Raw genomic sequence first — 18,988 nt, 5'->3', positions numbered from 1 at the left:
TAATGAATACTATACAACAACTAGAGGGGTAAGTTATATAGGTAAAGATATAGGCAGATGTAAACAAATCTAAAAATTACAACTTTTAAGTGCAAAAAAAAAAAAAGCAAGTTGAATAACAACTCCTAGGTATAAAAATGAAAACACAAAACTGTCCTGTAATTACTATATATTACTTCTGAATGTATAAGGTAGCATTAAAATGGACTGGAAAATATAAGAAAAAACTCAGGACAGTGACTGACCTTGGGAAGGAAGGAAAGGGAAGGAGACTAGGGCTCATGGTCAAAGAAGGCAACTGTAATTTTTAAATGTTATTAAAAGAAAAATCAGAGTATGTGCTATGATGAGTGCTGCGAATTGTGTAAGACTGATGAATCATAGACCTGTACCTCTGAAACAAATACATTATATGTTAGTAAAAAAATAAAAATAAATAAATGTTTGAAGAAAATACAGCTCAATATCAGCAGCTGTTCATTCTTGGTAGCTGGAATACGAAGGTGTATTATACTTTCCCCTATCTTCAAAATTTCTTGAAACAAAGCAAATTTCTCCACATCCCACAGGAAAGTATCTTGATTCACCTCAACTTTCTAAAAATTTACTCATGCTTTGAGAATATTTGGGATGATACTAGGATCAACTTGCTGGACTGTCGGGCCTCAGAAAGTATCAGAAGCATTCTTGAATTGCTGGGACCCCAATTATACCCTATCTGTACCATCTTCATAAAGGAATCTTCTCCTCCTTCAAACCTACAAGTACAATTCAGCGAAATGCAGAGCTAAGACCCTCCAGGTCATTACAGAACAATAAACTCACAACTATACTCAAGTTTCCAATACTCTGTGAAAGATAATTTACCAGCTTGGGAAGTATCTGGACAATCAGGAAATCAGGAAAGTTTCAAAATTAAAGCCTAATCTTATCTTACTTAACACTGCATCACAATTCACTGAAAATCCCATCATGCTTCAAATTTTACCTGTTTCAGCTTCTGATTCTGAGTCATCTTCTTCATCTTCTTCACTAGAGCAGCTAGATTCATCTTTCTTTCCTTCTTCTTCATCATCAACTTTTTCTTGTTCCAGAGATTCAATACGGGACGCATTTTTCTCCGGCTCAATAATCAGTGTCTCTTTGCTGTGAAAGGAAAACAGTTTTCGAACGATTAAAAACACAAAAGATCAAAAAACTTTAATTTTTCTCAGATCCACCAAATCTGATCATCATGTGTATGGCCCTCATGCCAATTCATTCATAACAATAACAAAACAATATTTTACTTTAATATTTTACTTACTTTTTAAAAGTCTTCTGTGACTGATTATTGTCCATATTGGCTGTTGATTCAATTAGTGGAGATTTCTTCTCCCGTTTTTCAGTATGCAGCTTTATAAAAGTTATACAAAGGAAAATAAGACTATTAAAATAGTACTAATGAGTAAATACAGAATTTGAAGTAATAATAACAGTAGTTTTCCAAACATGAAACAAAACCAACACAAAGGAAAGACTTAAGTTCTATCTGAAAAAAAGGGGGGGGCACACTTGGATAAAGAATAAAGAGGACTAAATAGTTTAAAGCTGGGTGAAAGACAAAGTTGGATTTTTTTACATCCCTCCAACTTTAGATCACTGAAAAATCAGGATCCACTAGCCACTTAGGATGTCTGATGATATTTCATACTTAAAAATCTTTCTTACCTACATAACGTTTTCCTTAACTAGGTCCCGCTATTTTAGAAATCTGAGATTTTTATAGTCTCCACCTTCTAAGCAAACTTTATTATGAAATTACAAAAACATGTTATTCTTGAGTAGGTACATTATAGAAGTATTCATTTTGTGAAGAGGACCTAAGAGAAATGCGGATAACTAATACAAAAGGTTGAACACTACCCCTATTCTTTATTCTCTTTCACTGTCACTTGGTTTGACTGTCAGGAATAACTTAAAACCAAAAAGTATAAAACATCACAAAAATATTTTTTCAACTGTCTGAAAGTTAAAGCCATTAGGAAAATTCACTAATATAGACAATTTTAGACAGTCATCAAACATACCAGATTTTGTTTCTTTTGCAACTCTTCTAAATATCCTAAAATATCTTCATCTGCTACATCAAATGCTGTCTGACCCTGGGTAGGAAACAAAGGGCGTTGGTGATGGTAAAAAGTCAATAAACTATAAAACACCTTTGGTGATTGTGTATAATTATACAGAAAGAAGTTAGATAACATTTTGTTATGTATGTAGTTTGTTATGCATGTAGTAATACAACAGTATGATTTAAAGGAGATGTATCAGAAATTCATGTGAGAGAAGCAGCGGATACACCTCTCCTTACTTTCTTTGATAACAGCCTTATTGACATAAAACTCACCATACAAAAAGCCATTTAAAGTGTACAATTCAATTGTTTTTAGTATATTCATAGAGAATTACAACCTTCACCATAATCAATATAGGACATTTTCATTACCCCAAAAAGAAATGACCCCCCCCACTTTTCTCATTTCCCTTCCCAACCCTCCAGCCCAAGGCAACCACTAATCTACATTCTATTACTACATATTTGGATTTGCCTGTTCTGAACATTTCATATAAATGGAATCATAAAATATGTGGTCCTTCATGACTGGCTTCTTTCACTTTGTATAATGTTTTCAAGCTTCATCCATGTTGCCACATGGAAGCACTAACTTAAATCCTTTTTATTGTTGAATAATATTCCATTGCCTGACATACCACATGTGTTAATCTATTCATCAGTTGATGGATATTTGCTTTTGCTTTCTGCTTTTTGTCTATATATAATAAATAATACTGCTACGAACATCTATATACAAGTTTGTGAGTGAACATCTGTTTTCATTCTCTTAGGGATACAGCTCTAGGTAAAATTACCAGGTCATGTGGTAACTCCATGTTTAACTTTTTGAGGCCTTTTTTTTTTTTAAATTAACATATAATGTATTATTTGTTTCAGGGGAGGCCTTTTTTCTTTTTGATACCTCCCTAAAAATCATGAAAGTCTTAACAGAGTAACAAAGTAAAAATATATATTTCTAAACTGCTCAAAGTTCAGCCAGACACAGGTATGCCTTAGTTTCAAAAATTAGTTCAGATGAACATCTGTCAATCTATTTTTATTCACTGTGGAAAAGAAAATTTCAAAGAGCCGCTGACCAAACATAGAAAGGTTTTCTTCTATTGCCTGCAATAACCCTATTGGTACAGGATTCCAGAATGTCAAAAAAGTTGATTATTAGAATACATTCTACTTAGTATGTTGGCTGGTATACAATCCATTCTCAGAAAAAAAATTCTACTTTTTTCCAACTAGAAAATGTATCAATCTTAAAGGCAATTCAAATTTCTTTCACAAAAGGAGTCTCACAGCTACAAAAAAGCCAGATGAGTAGATAATAATGCCTTCTAAAATTATATAAGCTCTTCCATTAAAAAACAAATCTAAAACCCTCAATTCTACACCATCATTAGGATGCTGCCATCTACTTGGATAGGAGTTACATTTTCCAGTGCTATAAAATGAAATATAAGCTACCCAATATCTGAGCTGATTTTTCCATTGTCTATTTATAAAATAAAAAATATGATCTATGAGATGTATCCTAAAAGTACACAAAATTTTACTTTATCAAGATAGGCAAATGTATGTATTTAAAATTTATGTATTCAAAAACACTGATGTATCCACATTTTCTTGTTGGAAAATCTTCCCAGCAGGAATTTAAGAACCAACCTATCCTTTCCCACTCAGTCCAGGAGAAAATGTTTTAGCTTTAATAAACCTTTTCCCACATTTCAACCTGGAGTATTAAACACTAAGAATTAAATTCCTTAAGAATATGTAGCTCTGAAACAAAGTAACTGGCTCAAATTTTGAAGGTGCCCTTTAGATTATAAATACATGGTAATCCATTTTGCTATATCATAGTCTGTTTGTATAATTATTTCTATAATGTTACACATACTATGTTATGCAAATTGTTTTCAAGATCTTGTTAAGCGAAAATAAACTGGCTTCGTTTTAAGTATTATTTTAAGCATTTATCAACCCTTCTCATGAATGAAATACTGCACCTTAAAAATTTTTTAAATTGTAATTAAATTTTAGCAGCAGTTAAATGTAAATGGGGTTATTTTAGTAACCAAGGAATTTTCCTTTAGAAGAGTAAGAAATGGATCACCTTACTAACCTTTCTTTTCACTTTCTCCCTTGAAAAATGAGTCTACTTTGCAAACAGCAGCTGATAGAGAATAAAAACTAGAGTAAAATGCAGGCTATAAAGAGAGTAAAGTTTCTAATTTCAGAAAAGCACACCCCTCAACTTAACCATGCTCATTAAACAATATATAGGACAGTCATGAAGGCAGCCAATTACAAAGTCTTATAAACATCACCTGGTTCTTAATTACTGTAAGGCTACTATGCTTCTTTAATGGGATGCTAACACAATAGGGCATATAACCAGAATCACTCAATGTAACCAAGAAATAACCAAGGAGAGTGCAATGCTAAGAAATAAGAAAATAAGAACTCTTATCAATAAAGAAAACAATCTTAAAAAAAATTACTGCTTAAAAAATCAGTTTACAATACATGTGTTAATTACCAGAATCATACTAGAGCTACTGTTTAAATCTAACTTCATAGACTCTTCATTCTTTCCTAACTTACTCTAACCGAATTGCTTTTACAGGTGTGATCTCTCTTCAGTTTCAAGAACAACCAGTGAAGTAGTCAGGACAAGCATTATGGTTCCCACTGCACACATGAGGAAACCTAGGCTGAATGTATGGCATTTGCTTAAGGTCATGCAGGCAATGAAGGGAAAGTGAGAATAGAAGCTAGGTCTCCACCGCTCCACTGTCTTTATAGAAAATAAGAATAAGCTCAGATAAAAGCAGGGGGAAAAACCCATGTGCCCATTAAGGAGAAGCAGTTTTGTTTCTTTGTTTTTTAAAGATTTTATTTATTTATTTGACAGAGAGCAAGAGATAGCGAGAGATGTAACACAAGCAGGGGGAATGGGAGAGGGAGAAGCAGTCTTCCCACCAAGCAGAGAGCCTGAAGCCTGATGTGGGGCTCCATCACGAGATCCTTGAATCATGACCTGAGCCATAGGCAGACGCTTAATGACAGAGCAACTCAGGTGCCCCAGCAGTTTTTTTATTCACTTAAATCTTTGTAATAATAGTTACCAAACTAAAAAGTTGTCTACCGATCACTGTTGTATTCAAAGAAAACTCCAATTAGAAAAACATCTTCGTATTTAAAAAGGAACAATATTCGGTTATATTCTAGTAAGATAATTATTTTAATAAATTAAGCAAACAAAATAAAAATCTTGGGATTTAAAGTCTGTATCACATAATTTATAATGAGTTAAAATGACAGCAAATGTCTTACAATGTTAAAGAAATAAGACCAAAATCTCTTATTTTAAGAACACTTCTCCCACTTTTATGTAGACTTTCAAATTTTCTACATGATTTGTTGCATTTTCTGTATTATACATTTACCAAAATTATACTTTCTATTAATAAAGAATTCATCTAAATCCTGTAAGTTCTGTAAGTACTTTTTGATACCACTTTAAAAATAACTTTATTAAAAATTTAAATCTACAATTACTAAAGGTATCAAATGACAAGATAAATTTATTTAAGCATACTTATACAATAAAGACTAATTCTGATCGAATAGTATGACATATTTTTGTAAAATGCAGGCAATGGTAACAGAGATTAACTTGCACAGGCAAAATTATAAAATTAAAATTTTAAAAATACAAAGTCTTGTAAAAATATCTTCCATTACTATAGAATACAGTCTCCCAACAACAACAAAAATGCTTGCATTTTGGTATAATTTTGACATAAAGGCCTTTAAAATGCTATATACATTATTTGCCTCTTGCCATTAAACTATGTCTTTAAAATCTTGGTATTTTAAAAGAAAAATCCAATTCTGATAAAAATTTTAAAATCATATTTTTAGAACATATGAGTTAGTATCTGGAAAAATAAAACATGAGAAATCAAAAATTACAAAAAAGCTGCAGAGGAACTTAGCAGAATAAATTATTCTTTTTTAAAAAGAGATTTATTTATTTCAGAAAGAGCAAGCGAGAGCACATGTGCACAAGTGGGAGGAAGGGCAGAGGGAGAGACTCTCAAGCAGACTCCCAGCTAAGCACAGAGCCCAATGCAGGGCTCAATCTCACAACCCATGAGATCATGACCTGAGACAGGACCAAGAGCTGGACACTTAACCAACTGGGCCCCCGGACCCCCCAGAATAAATTATTCTTAATTAATTACACTTAATTATTAGGGCTTTAAGAAAATCACTTGTCTTCTCTGATCGTGTTCTCAAATCTGTGTAACTCAGATAACAATTCTGTAGGAATTGTTAAAAGGACAGCATTAGATAATATATGTGAAAACAAGTTGAAAACTATAAAATTCTAAGGAACTATGAGGCAAATTCTTCTAAGACCATATAAAGAAATACTGAAATGATGAAATGAGGGGATAAGATATTAAAATTTAGGATGACACAAGAAACTGCTACTATAGTAAGATAGAAACAAAAGGAGATAAAGCAAAACTATTTATATGCAGTCTTTCTCCTAGAGAATAATTATGATGAACTGTATGGCAAAGGAATTGGACAATTATAGAACAGGTATAAGATAAAATAATTTTTCATACATACTATGCATTGTCTATGAATCACTACCAAAACATAACATGTTTAAACTGGAAAATGATACAATCTTTTTGGAAAAGCATTTCCATTAATAAGCTGCTCTCTCTGGTCCTTATCTGGAGGCCACTACCAAAGAATGAACGAATTATCAGTACTGTCCATGTCAATGAACAAGTGGCCATCAGGGGACGCTGTTTGGGAGAGAGAGAGGCATGCAAACAGAGATTAGAACGTAAGAGGTATTTACTAATTTCTTCAGAAAAAATCCCAGCACCTGGGGGAATTTCTACACCAAGGAGAGGAAGTATGAATTGTCAAACTAAAATTACCTGGCTTTTTAACTTAAAATCTAACAGTATCAACATTTGTCTTCTAATGCTGATTACAAAACAGAATACTGTTATAATAAAAACAATAGAGAAAGCAAATTACTAAAAGTCGTGACTACAAAATCAAAGACTTTTATACTTATATAAAAGCAAACCTATACTTATACTCTCAAACATTTGGATCAACCTCAAGCATTTTTTTAATCTTGATTTTCCTGAAGATTTTCATTACTTTTTAGACTTTAACTTGCCTGCACACTTCTTACTTAAAACACATTCATAAACACATACGTGAAATGCTCCAGAAAGAGCAAAGGAGCTCACAGGGCTTCTTTATTGCTTCATGTCAGCAACTAGGACATCAATGTGCACAACCTCCAAACACCCACAGGAAAATCTTGGGCATATGGTATATCATATTTGTTCTCTTCCCTTTGCAGATCTCCAATTGGAAACTGCAGTTAATTAGAGCATAATCAGCACCAGTACTTATATTAATGGACACGGTAGGATCAGATGGTGCCAGTTGAATAAAGATGAGATAATTTTAGGAATCTCTGCTAAATAATCTACTACATTATCTTATAAAAGGGAATACATAAGGGATATTCTATGGAAGTTAAGGGTAATCAAGCTCACCTAGGGGAGATGTGTTTTAAGCTCTGCAACTGTTGGTAGATAGTAAGAATCATGAACACAGAACAGGAGGAACTAACAGGAATACTGGTGACACTGGTAACTGAATGATGGTGCTTAGAAGGGAGTCAAGGAAAAAATATCTCCTCTAATAAGGAATCTGATAACCTGAATCTGTTCATGATTTTGTAGAAAAAATATATATATATGACATTCACTCCTTTCCCTCTATCTAGTTGGGTGATATTAGATATTAAGTAAATCTTTTACCTCATAAATGGTTTTCTCATCTGCAAAACTAGGACTAGACGTTGTATCTCAATTATTTTATTTGGGCTAAAACTTTGTGCTTTTTACTAGTCTCACATGCTGTAAGACCCCATTATCCATGTCACTTAAAAAGCTACTATAAACAAGCTATTAAGACTATCAGCTAAAGAGAAACAGAAATATACTTCTGCATATGTTCCAACTCAAAATGATGGGAGAAAACATTCACAGAGAAATGCAAAATTTTCTTTATTTATGAGTTCCCAAGTACCCAAATCGATTATGTATGGTAATATGATTACTCAAAGAGTAATACTTCTTTCTCTGAGGAACAAGGCCAAAACCACCTCACAGACTGAGAAAAACTTAAATAATTGATAATGAAAATCAGTAAGTGGTTGATAAATGTTCTTTTGTACAGTTCATAAAACTTAATACAATTACAGAATTTATATTACAACATTTTTCAGACTTTAAAACATTTATTTCTAAAAGTTAAATATTTAGAATACCTATTGGATATTTCTAAAAATTTAAATATTTAAAATACATTTAAAAGGCCTACCACTTTGTTGACCATCTCCATATCACACAGATTATCCACTAAAATTCGACATGCTTCTTCTTTACCCCAGTGAGCAGCAGCATGAAGAGGTGTCCAGCCATCATAATCTTTAATATTAACATCATAGCCTGCCTGTATTAAAAGTCTAAAGAAATTACAGTGAATTAGATAATCATTAAGAAATCTAAAAATGAGCAAACTTTTATCATTAGCTTTATACCATGCAAGTTAACAAAAATTTGTGATGTATTTCTTTCCCTAGTTCGTATCTTCTCCCTTCCCTTCAATGAGTTAACTAGGACAAAAGAAAATAATTCTCAGAAAACACTGGCAATGAGGATCTTGAATTACTGTCATAATAATGCATTCAGCTTTAATTAATTCCTAATGACTAACAGGTCTTATGGTTTGGTGCAATACTAATTTATTCTTGTTAATATGAATTATAGTTGAAATTTTCATAGGAAAGTCAGAAATTTTTCAATGTGAACTCAAAAACTCCTGGATCAATTTGTACGTTAAACTGATTTATTGAGGGAATGTCTTCAGGTACCCATTTAATATATCATCTCAAGCTAAATGTGTTCTAAAAATAAACTAGGATCAAACAAATTTATTTTGTAGTTTTTCTGTTGCCTTGCAGTTGAGGAACTAGTTTGTGAAAGCTTTCATAAAGCTTGATGATTTATCATGGGTAATTTTCATAGGAAAATGACAATCTGTTAAGAACAAAACAAAGCAAAACAAATATTCAAGTGGTCGAGTCTACTTTTCTGCAGCAGTAGAAAGCAGATATACTAATTATCAACAAAGCTAGAAAAGAGGAATACATTTTAATACAGTGCAAAGAACTGTATAAATTATGTTAGTATGCCTTCCTAACTTTATATTGACATTAACCTTTATTTAGAAAATTAAGCTCAGAGAGCAAAGAATTGGTCTATAAATTGCACATAGCACACAGCCTCACACACACAGGCGAGTAGTAAATACTTTACAACTCATGAAATCTGGTTGACTTTTACCTTACTTTCCAAGAAGTTGAGCTCGAGAAGGGCTTCTTTTTACCTACAGGAGGTGGTAGTGATAGCTAATACATAACCCTTCATTTATTTATATTTCACGAATTGATCCCCTATTTCCTAAGAATATATAAAGCAGCCATTTCCTATTCTGGATCCAAAACAAAGCCATTTTAAGGCTTATTTAACAAACAACAACAAAAAATTCCCCAGCTCCACTACAGTCCTATGGAAATAAACAGCATATTGGGAGATGCACCTTGCCAATTTATATTTTTAGTAGTCCCCTGTTACCTGCCTGAAGACCAACATTTAAGAGTCTCCAATCTAAACAACAGGCTAACAGATATAAGTCTAGAACTTAAAGTTCAAAAAATAAGTCCATTAACATGTATTATCAGAAACTTTTTATTAACAGACAGAATAATACTGAAGATATAAAAATATATCCCCCATTAGAAAATATGAACTGGAATCATACTAAATATTCTGAGTGACAAAAATTTTAAGTACTTGGGATTCTATCTGGAGAGGCAAGACAAGAAAGGTAGATATATATATATACATATATATATATATTTTTTCCCCATAATCATAAGGCTCTCTTTATATGACAGGCCACACAATACTCAAAAAAATAAGATAGTGCTTATTATATTCAAGGAGCTTCAAATGGAGGACAAAAGTCAAGTAAAACAATCAACCCTCAAAGACAGTTTCTGTAATGCAATGGCAGTACAGAGTTGAAAAGCATCAAATTCAATAGAAAGGGGTTGTGTATTTGTGGAGAAAGGGACGGGGGTAATAAGTGGAAAGAAGGTTACATATGAAACTGGTATCTTCTGTTTTTCATTTCATACATATTTTTATTTAAGTAACATACTTACAAAGTTCAAAAATAAAAAAGAATAAATGGTTATATAGGGAAGTCACACTCCCACTGCTGACCTTTAGCCAAACAGTTTCCCCTCCCTCAGATAACCATACTACAAGTTTTGATTGGATCCTTAAGAGAGATTTTATGTATATACCAGAAAAAAAAAATTAAAAGAATATATTTTTTTAAAAGACTTTATCTTTAAGTAATCTATACACCCAACATGGGCCCCAAAACCACAACCCCAAGGGCAAGAGTTGCATGCTCTACCAACTGAGCCAGTTGGATGCCGCTAAAATTTTCAAATATAAACACAAATGATGAATACTTCTGTCCTTATTTTTTTTTACAGTTAATATATCCTAGTGTTCTTTCTGTATCTATATATAGTGTTTTAATCGCTACCAGAGTATTCAGTGAAAGAGGGTATCAAAAATTATTCAACCTTCTCTTACTCCTATTACAAATAATGCTGTTGTTATTAGCACATACCTTATTTCCTGTGAGAATATCTGTTAAAAAAAATTCCTAGAGGTAGAACTAATTGCTAAGCCAAAGGATAACTGTTACTTTGATAGAATCTGTTCAATTGTCATACTTTCATCAGTAACATAAAAGAGTGCCTTTTCCCAACCTCGCCAACACAGTGTGCCAAACATTTTAATCTTTGCCAATATGACAGATGAAAAATGGTAATTCATTGTAGCTTTATCTGCACTTATTATGAATAAGGTTGAGCATGTTATTTCATAGGCTTAAGAGCCTTGAACTGAGTCAAAGGATCGAAAGGAATTTGCCTCCAAGTTGAAGAGATGGTGAATGAAGGTATCTAGACAGAAACAAAGCAGGCATTAAGACATCATGACAGAACTTCAAGTAGATATATATAGTTGGAATAATGCATGCCTGAGGAGCAATGGTAGCAGCTTAGCTTAAGAGGATGACTTACGGTGTTAAGTACTAATTTGAGGAGTTTAAAATATATCCCAATCCCCATTGAAAATCTTAATAAAGAATTTTAAGAGCTTAGATAACCTAATTAAAGACCACTTGGAAGCTGTCTAGAAAACTATTTTACAGTACTCAAAATACACTGCCTTTACCATATGCAACTCTAATATTCCAATTTTTTTCTTTAAAAAATGCTGTTGTCAAGTCACTAAGTTCATCTGTGACCTGCTAATGGGGTCTACAAGTTTGCTAAGTTTTGGATTAGAGAAAAACACACAGGATAAGAAAAGGTAATCAAAAGTTAACTTCACTATTCTAGAAGGCCTCAGTTACCGAAGTGAGCCAAGATTGAAAAAAGGAGAAAACTTGGGAATAGGTGACCCACTTAAACCTCACTGTTTTTACTGAGCAGAGGGAATAAGGAGAACAGTTTTATATTAGAAGCTCCGGTGGAACATAACAATATAAAGGGTGGAGAAGATTTTCCTGCGTGCTAGTCTTATTTCCTTTCACATACATATAACAAAAGGTATGCACTGAATTATTTTTTTCATATGGCTGCCAACAGCTTTGCACTGCATAAGTAAAAGAAAAAAAATTATTGTGATGTAACAGAGCTTTGTTTCAAGGAAATCTGCTGATCAATATATAGACCTAAAAAGTCTCAGTTGCTTATAACCTGATATTATGCTAAAAGCACTGAGTCCCAAAATTATGTAGTAAAAAGAAAACTGCATTTTAGATAAATTACATGTAAATAAAGATCCACTAAGAATCAAGTTCTTTGACTATGATGATTATGTTTATATGGAATACTGTTTTTAATCTCAGTAACCAGAGTTGGTCAATCTGGGAACCTCAAAATGTCTTTGTGGTAATTTACCACCCCAGAAGGTAACATTTAATGATTGTCTGACACTTTAACTTAGTGGAAAACTACAACCAAAGAATAGAACAGAATAATCAAAACTCAAGAGCAAAAAAAAAAAAAAGGGCTTGAGATATAAAACAATAACACTCAATGTAGTTTTCTCTTTTTCCTATAAATAGACATCAAATCACTTTTATAAACCCTTTCAAAACGATGTCTGCAGTTATCTAAAGAAAAGGAACAATGAAATAAAGAAGTAAACAAAATTAGAAAAATGACTGTGAAAAACAATACTTACTTTAAAACTTCTGTATAGCCTTTAGCGGCTGCAACGTGAAGTGCTGTCCCTCCAGATTTTGCATGTCGGACATCATTTATGTGACCACTATTTAGCCACTGTCTTGCGTCTCTAAGCATTATCCGTTCTTCTTCTTTTCGAGCTGCTTCTATATCAACCCCTGATAAAATGAAAATTTTTTTTTTCTTTATAGAAAATGTTTTTTCTGCGTCGGGAAATAAAATTATTCAAAACAAGTCAAGTTTAAATAAAAACTAAAAATGAAATTGTATTTTTGAAAAATGGGCTAACAACAAGCTGGTTCAATAAGGAATACTATAGCTATTTTATTAGCCTTCTGTACTCATTATTTAGTTTTTGCCCCACAATATTATTTTGGCTTTCTTTTTACCTTTTCTGATACATCCTTTGTTCTTAAAAATTTGATTATTTCCTTAGGTATATCATCCTTTAGTTTAAAAACAAGACAAAGCAAAATATAATTAAGTCTTAAATTTCTAACTGCTTTGACCAATTCTCTGAACTCTAGCCTACTAGGTAGAAATGTTTATTGAAGACTTCGACTCAGAAAATTTAGCAATTTTCATACAGATGCTCTACCAAACTCTTTCCTTTTCCAACGTAGTACATTCTTCACTATAAGTATCAGCATTATAATTTTAATAAATTATATAGATGTTCATTCATTTAAAAGCATTTATTAAGCACTGAGGTTGAGATGGTAAGAGCGGAAAGAATTTAAAAAGGAACACTACACTTAACTTCTTTCTTACCTTCAAAGAGCTCAAAATCTTGAGGAAAAAAATTAAAGTAGAAAAGATAACCTTGAAATTCCTGAATGGTCTCATGTGGTCTCATGGCTCAAACTGCTGGTTATTTAATGAACAGCATAAACCAGAGTGCAACTGTATAGTCTGTCTTACTCCAAGAGCCCATGAACTAATTAAACGTAAAGATAATGCTTTTTTATCCTGTATCCTCGCTGTCTAGATGAGTACTTAATACACAGTAAAAGGGATCAGTAAATATATACTAACTACATGATGAATGAATAAGTAAAAACAATTACACACACACACACACACACACACACACACACACATACACACACATACCCCTTCTCAGCTAAGATCTCACCTATAATTCATATCCACGTATCCCAACTGTCTGGTCAGGATTTTTTTCTTTCATTCACCCATTTAGCCATTCACCCACCCATTCAATATGTACTGAGTGCCTACAAGATGTCAGGTACTTCTTATAAAGGTGTAATGGATGTAGAAGTGAACTTATTAGATGGCAGAAAATAATACATATGTGAAGAAAAATAAAGCAAGGTAAAGGGACAGAAGTAATGATAATATAAAAACTGTTGTTTTACATGGTTTGGTAAAGCCAAGTCTCTTTGTAAGCTGACATTAGAGGGGAAAAAAAAAAAAAAGAGAGAGTGACAGTCATATTCTAATCTGGGAGACATTCCAGGCATAGGGAAGTCCTAGCAGGCTCTGAGGTAAAAGACTGCTTGGAATGTTCTGTTTAGAAGGTCAGGGTATCTATAAAGTAGTGAGAACAATGAACACAGTGACACAATCTGACTTAATTTAAGAGGATCACTAAAGTTAAGAGAAGAAACTGAGGTATCAAATTGGAGGCTACTATAATAATTCAGACAAGAGATGATAGTAGCTTAAACTAGGGTAGTAGTTAAGGTGGTAAAGAGATTAGATTCTGGGCACCTGGGTGGCTCAATGGTTAAAGCCTCTGCTTTCGGCTCAAGTCATGTTCCCAGGGTCCTGGGATGGAGCCCCACATCAGGCTCTCTGCTCAGCGGGGAGCCTGCTTCCCTCCCTCTCTCTATCTGCCTGCCTCTCTGCCTACTTGTAATCTCTGTCTGTCAAATAAACAAATAAAATCTTAAAAAAAAAAAAAAAGAGAGAGATTAGATTCTGGATTCTTCAAGGTACACCCACAGAATCTGTTGTTAGTTTGGATGTAAGAGAAAAAGAGGTCATATATGAATCAAAGCTTTTCAGCCAGAGCAATTGGAAAAATTAAATTTTCAGTAAGAGAAATGTGAAGTTTGAGATGCCTTGACAGACATCTACCTAACTGGATATCAGGTAGTCAGCTGGATATCTGAGCTTGGAGAACAGAAAAGAGTCAAGACTAGGTAAATAATAAAATCATATGCCACAGGCATCTGAAACTTAATGCTAAAATCTTAATTCAATTTTCCTAGCCAGTCAGCTTGCTGCCTGTCTTGTATTTGTTAGAGTAGGTACTACCACTTACCCAGGAACCTGGAAGGCAACCTTACTCCTTCCCTTTACCTTATTCCCAGCCCTCATCCAATTAGTTCACAGACTTCGAATTGCCATCTCCTAGACTGTTGTCTTGATGGTATCATAGTTCATCACCATTTTAGTTCATGTCCTTTACCCCACACTTTAACTCCTACTACTGACCCTTAACTCACGCAATCTCAGTACCTTCTGATTCATTTCCCACACCACTGTCAGCCCAGTTTTTCCATATCAAAATATAATCATTCATTTTTCTACATAAATTCGTCAATGGCTCCTTACCTCCTATAAGACAAAACTCAAGCTCTTTTGTGAAGTAGACATAGCCTTTCTTATGAGTTGGTCTCAATACACTTTTAACTTCTACTTTTTCTCTTTTAGCATTACCCAGTGTTCTTACAATCTAGATCTCCACCAAGGTCCCCAAGTACATCATGCTTGTGTGCTGTTGTGCAAGCTATTATTTTCTACATGGACTGTATCCTTCCCTTGCCTAAGCAAATTACCAATTATTCAAGGCACAACTAAACCATTCAACTGAAGCTCAATGAAAATGAAAACATTTAAAAAATCCCCACATTACATTAAGTACAGGGAAAGTCATCTTCAAAGTAGGGACTGTTATATCATATCACATTTAAAAAGGAACTTGCAATAAGACTTCCTATAAAAGAGGGCGCCTGGGTGGTGCAGTTGGTTGAGGTCCAACTCTTGGTTTCAGCTGAGGTCTTGATCTCAGGGTCGTGGGATTCAGTCCCAAGTGGGGTTCACATCTGGCTCACAGTCCACTTGCGATTCTCTCTCCTTCTGCCCATCCCACTCATGCTCTCTCTCTCAAGTGAATAAATGAATTAAAAAAAGATTCTCAAAAGGCTTTGTAAAACCCCATTATAAATGCTATATACATTAACGAAGAAAACCTATTATGAACATTATTTAAAAAGTAATACCATTTCATAATGATCAATTTTATGTACCAAAAATTTCCTACCAAAAGATAATCATCTCATATCATTTAAGATATTTTTAATGTTATTCATTAAAAGAAATTATAAAGTTATAATACATTAAATATAATCTTTTTACTAAATGATTTTTCTCAGACTGATTTTCTTACGCTTTATACTTTTACTCAGCCTTTTAAAATACAGACCACCTCTTTATTATCATTATGCCTTTTGTCTTTACCATCTTGAATATTCTTACTTTTATTATCTTTTACTATTCTAAATTTCCTCTGGACTGAAATTAAAAAATATATAGTTCTCACTTCTGGACTTGTCTAATTTCATTCTAGCTTTATCTAATTACAAAGCAATTATCCTCTTTTGCCTCCAAATCATGCTCATATAAATTATATATAAAAAACAAAGAGCTCATATTTAAAATTAAAGTATGTGAAGGGAAATTTCTTATGCTTAAGAAAATCCAGTTAGGAAAAAAGACTCTACTCTCATATTTAAAAAAAAAAAATTAAAATACTACCGATTAGTTAATAGACCATGTTTTAGGTCATTAAAATCTAAGGGGGAAAAAACCCTTATTGTACTACATATGACAATACCTTTTTCCTTTTAGTTCCACTGTTTTAACCAGCTAGCGACCTTGAGAAAGCCATAATGTCTTTGAATATTAGTATAATGGATTAAGAACACTGAAATTGAACCTAGACTGCTGGGTTTGAATCCCTCATCTGCCACTTACTAGCTGTATTATTTTGGGCAAGACACTTAATTTCTGCCAATACTCAGTTTATTTGTAAAATATTTATTTGCCAAAAAAAAAAAAAAGGGTACTGAAAGCACCTATGCCCTAAGGTTGTTGTGAGGATTAAATTAATTGAGATATGTGAAATACTTAGATCAGGAGTAAGCCCCAAGGTATTAACTATTACTATCAGCTCTAAATGCCTATGATTCTGCTTCTCCTTTCTTTTTTATGGTCTAACAGACAGAAAATTCTATAATGCATTTATCTGGTCCTTAGCCCACCTACTATAATTGTAAGATTTTTAAATAATGAAAACAATAGATATCAAAATTAAATTGGGTGTAATAAAGGGATTAGATTATTTAACAACCGTTACTACTATTGAAAAACAGTAAATATAAGATTGAAATGTAGCCACATCTCTTGGTTAGAAAAAATAAGAATAAACTGGAGTTTGGTCACAGATAAGAGATACAAAGATTGACTTGTGTCCCAAGCTAAATAAAAGCAACTGCATTAAAATACAAGCCAGAAATACTTGAAGCTACTGCTCAATTATTACTACTACATTTTATTTTTAAGTGAACTCTACACCCAATGTGGGGCTTGAGCTCACAACCCTGAGATCAAAAGTTGCATGCTCTATCAACTGAGCCAATGGGGTGCCACAAATCATTACTAGTTTCAAAGGCTATTTATTTCAGCATAAATAGTTATAGACCAAATATATTAAATAAGAAACTAGAGCTGAAAGAATTGAAGAATTTTAAAATATTAAATAAAAACATTCATATCAGGATAAGTAATTTTAGAAATCTTATCACTACAAGAGGTATATTTAAGGTACTCTTTTTATAGTTATTAAAATCTATTAGAAACAGCCCTATAATTTGTTTCTCTGGAACAAAGTTATGCTCTATAAGTTCATGTATTCCTATTACATGAATAAAATGAACACCATGAAGTATTTTGTAGGATACAGTCTTAATAAAATAAAATAAAAATGGTACCGTGATGAAGTGTGTGGACTCAAGAGATCTGTCACACTATTTGGGACTGAACTACAGTACTATATCCTACCTGTATGATCCTGGGTAAATCACTGATTCTCAATTTGCCATCTGTAAAATGAGGTAATAGTAGTAGTAATCTCTTAGCATTACTTGTGAGGATAAAATGAAATGAGGACTTAAAGCCCACTGGCTCAATGCCTGGCATACAATATCAGCATTTAATAAAAGTTAGCTACTGTCATTGGTATTAGTTTTTCACTTTTCAGTTCCAGGGTCATCTCATCTATTTCCCAGAACTCCCCCTCATCTATTATTCTTCACAGATGTGCATTTTCCATTGTGACATCTCCTAAGTTCCAACAACACACCAAATTATTATTATGTGAATTTCCTTTAGCTGCTGTAAACTCAATATACCCCAAACTCATGTACTCCCTAAATCTGTTCCTACTTCATCCCACATCTTCCCATATGAATTTAGCCATCATTAATTATTTTTATTTTTAAGATTTTATTTATTTGAGAGATAGACAGCATGAGTGGGAAGGGGGGAAGGCAGTGGGAGAGGGACAAGCAGGCTCCCTGCTGAATGTGGAGCCCGATATGGGGTGCAGGGCTGGATGCGGGGCTCCATCCCAGGACCCTAAGATCATGACCTAAGCCAAAGTTGGATGCTTAACCAATGGAGCCACCCAGGCACTCCAGCCATCATTAATTCTTAAACTGGAAGCTTCAGGAGGCAAACAGCCTCAATTCTTCCTTCATCTCCACAATCAATTATTCATCAAAGTGTTTAATTTTACCTTAATATTTCCTCATGACAGCCCTGCTCTTTTCTACCTTAAATGTAATTGTTTTGTCCTTATCTTTCAGCTGGACTAATTTAAGAGCCTTCCTTCAAGGAAGATATGCCACTGTGTATTCCCCATTCTAAATCAACCTCCAAAATGCCATGAGCTATATTACTAAAAACTAAATTCAAACAAGTTCATTTCCTGCTTGGAGATCTTTGCTACATCTAATGCCTACAAAATGGATGTCCTTCACCATCTGGCTCTAGCCTCATTTTTTCAGGTCTCACCTTCCTATTAATTCCATACTGACTTTGCATTTTGATTCCAGTTCTAAGGACTTCTCCACATATGCTGTGTCTCCAATTCCTTTTCTTTGCACATGCTGATACCCCTGCCTGACACACCTTTTTTGTCCACCACCTCCTTTCTCTGCTAAGCAAACTCATTCTCAAATGTCATTGTTCTGAAACTTTTACTATTGGAAGCAGTCATAGCCTTTTCTGTTCTCCCACAGCATTCTGTCCCTATCTATATTTTAGCACATAGCACACTGCATTGTGAAGCTTTATTTATATATATCTGTTACCTCTGTTATACTGTG

At 33.4% G+C, this 18,988-nt stretch overlaps 1 protein-coding gene across 10 annotated transcripts in view; it reads right to left on the bottom strand.

The window, feature by feature from the left end:
• PPP1R12A (protein phosphatase 1 regulatory subunit 12A) overlaps nucleotides 1-18,988 on the bottom strand; it is a 143,991-nt gene that overhangs the window by 57,972 nt on the left and 67,031 nt on the right. For all 10 annotated transcript variants that reach the window (XM_032854695.1, XM_032854701.1, XM_032854704.1 and 7 more), the window contains exons 4-8: nucleotides 12,568-12,727; nucleotides 8,549-8,693; nucleotides 2,070-2,144; nucleotides 1,307-1,395; nucleotides 989-1,146 (exon numbers count right to left, since the gene is read on the bottom strand). In XM_032854695.1, the coding sequence (XP_032710586.1) occupies nucleotides 989-1,146; nucleotides 1,307-1,395; nucleotides 2,070-2,144; nucleotides 8,549-8,693; nucleotides 12,568-12,727 (627 nt within the window). The remainder of the gene's footprint in view (nucleotides 1-988; nucleotides 1,147-1,306; nucleotides 1,396-2,069; nucleotides 2,145-8,548; nucleotides 8,694-12,567; nucleotides 12,728-18,988) is intronic.

The sequence above is a fragment of the Lontra canadensis genome, unplaced genomic scaffold (assembly GCF_010015895.1).
Source record: "Lontra canadensis isolate GAN:19392208 unplaced genomic scaffold, GSC_riverotter_1.0 scaffold9, whole genome shotgun sequence".
Taxonomy (NCBI): Eukaryota; Metazoa; Chordata; class Mammalia; order Carnivora; family Mustelidae; genus Lontra; species Lontra canadensis.
This window is presented reverse-complemented; position numbering and strand designations above follow the sequence as displayed.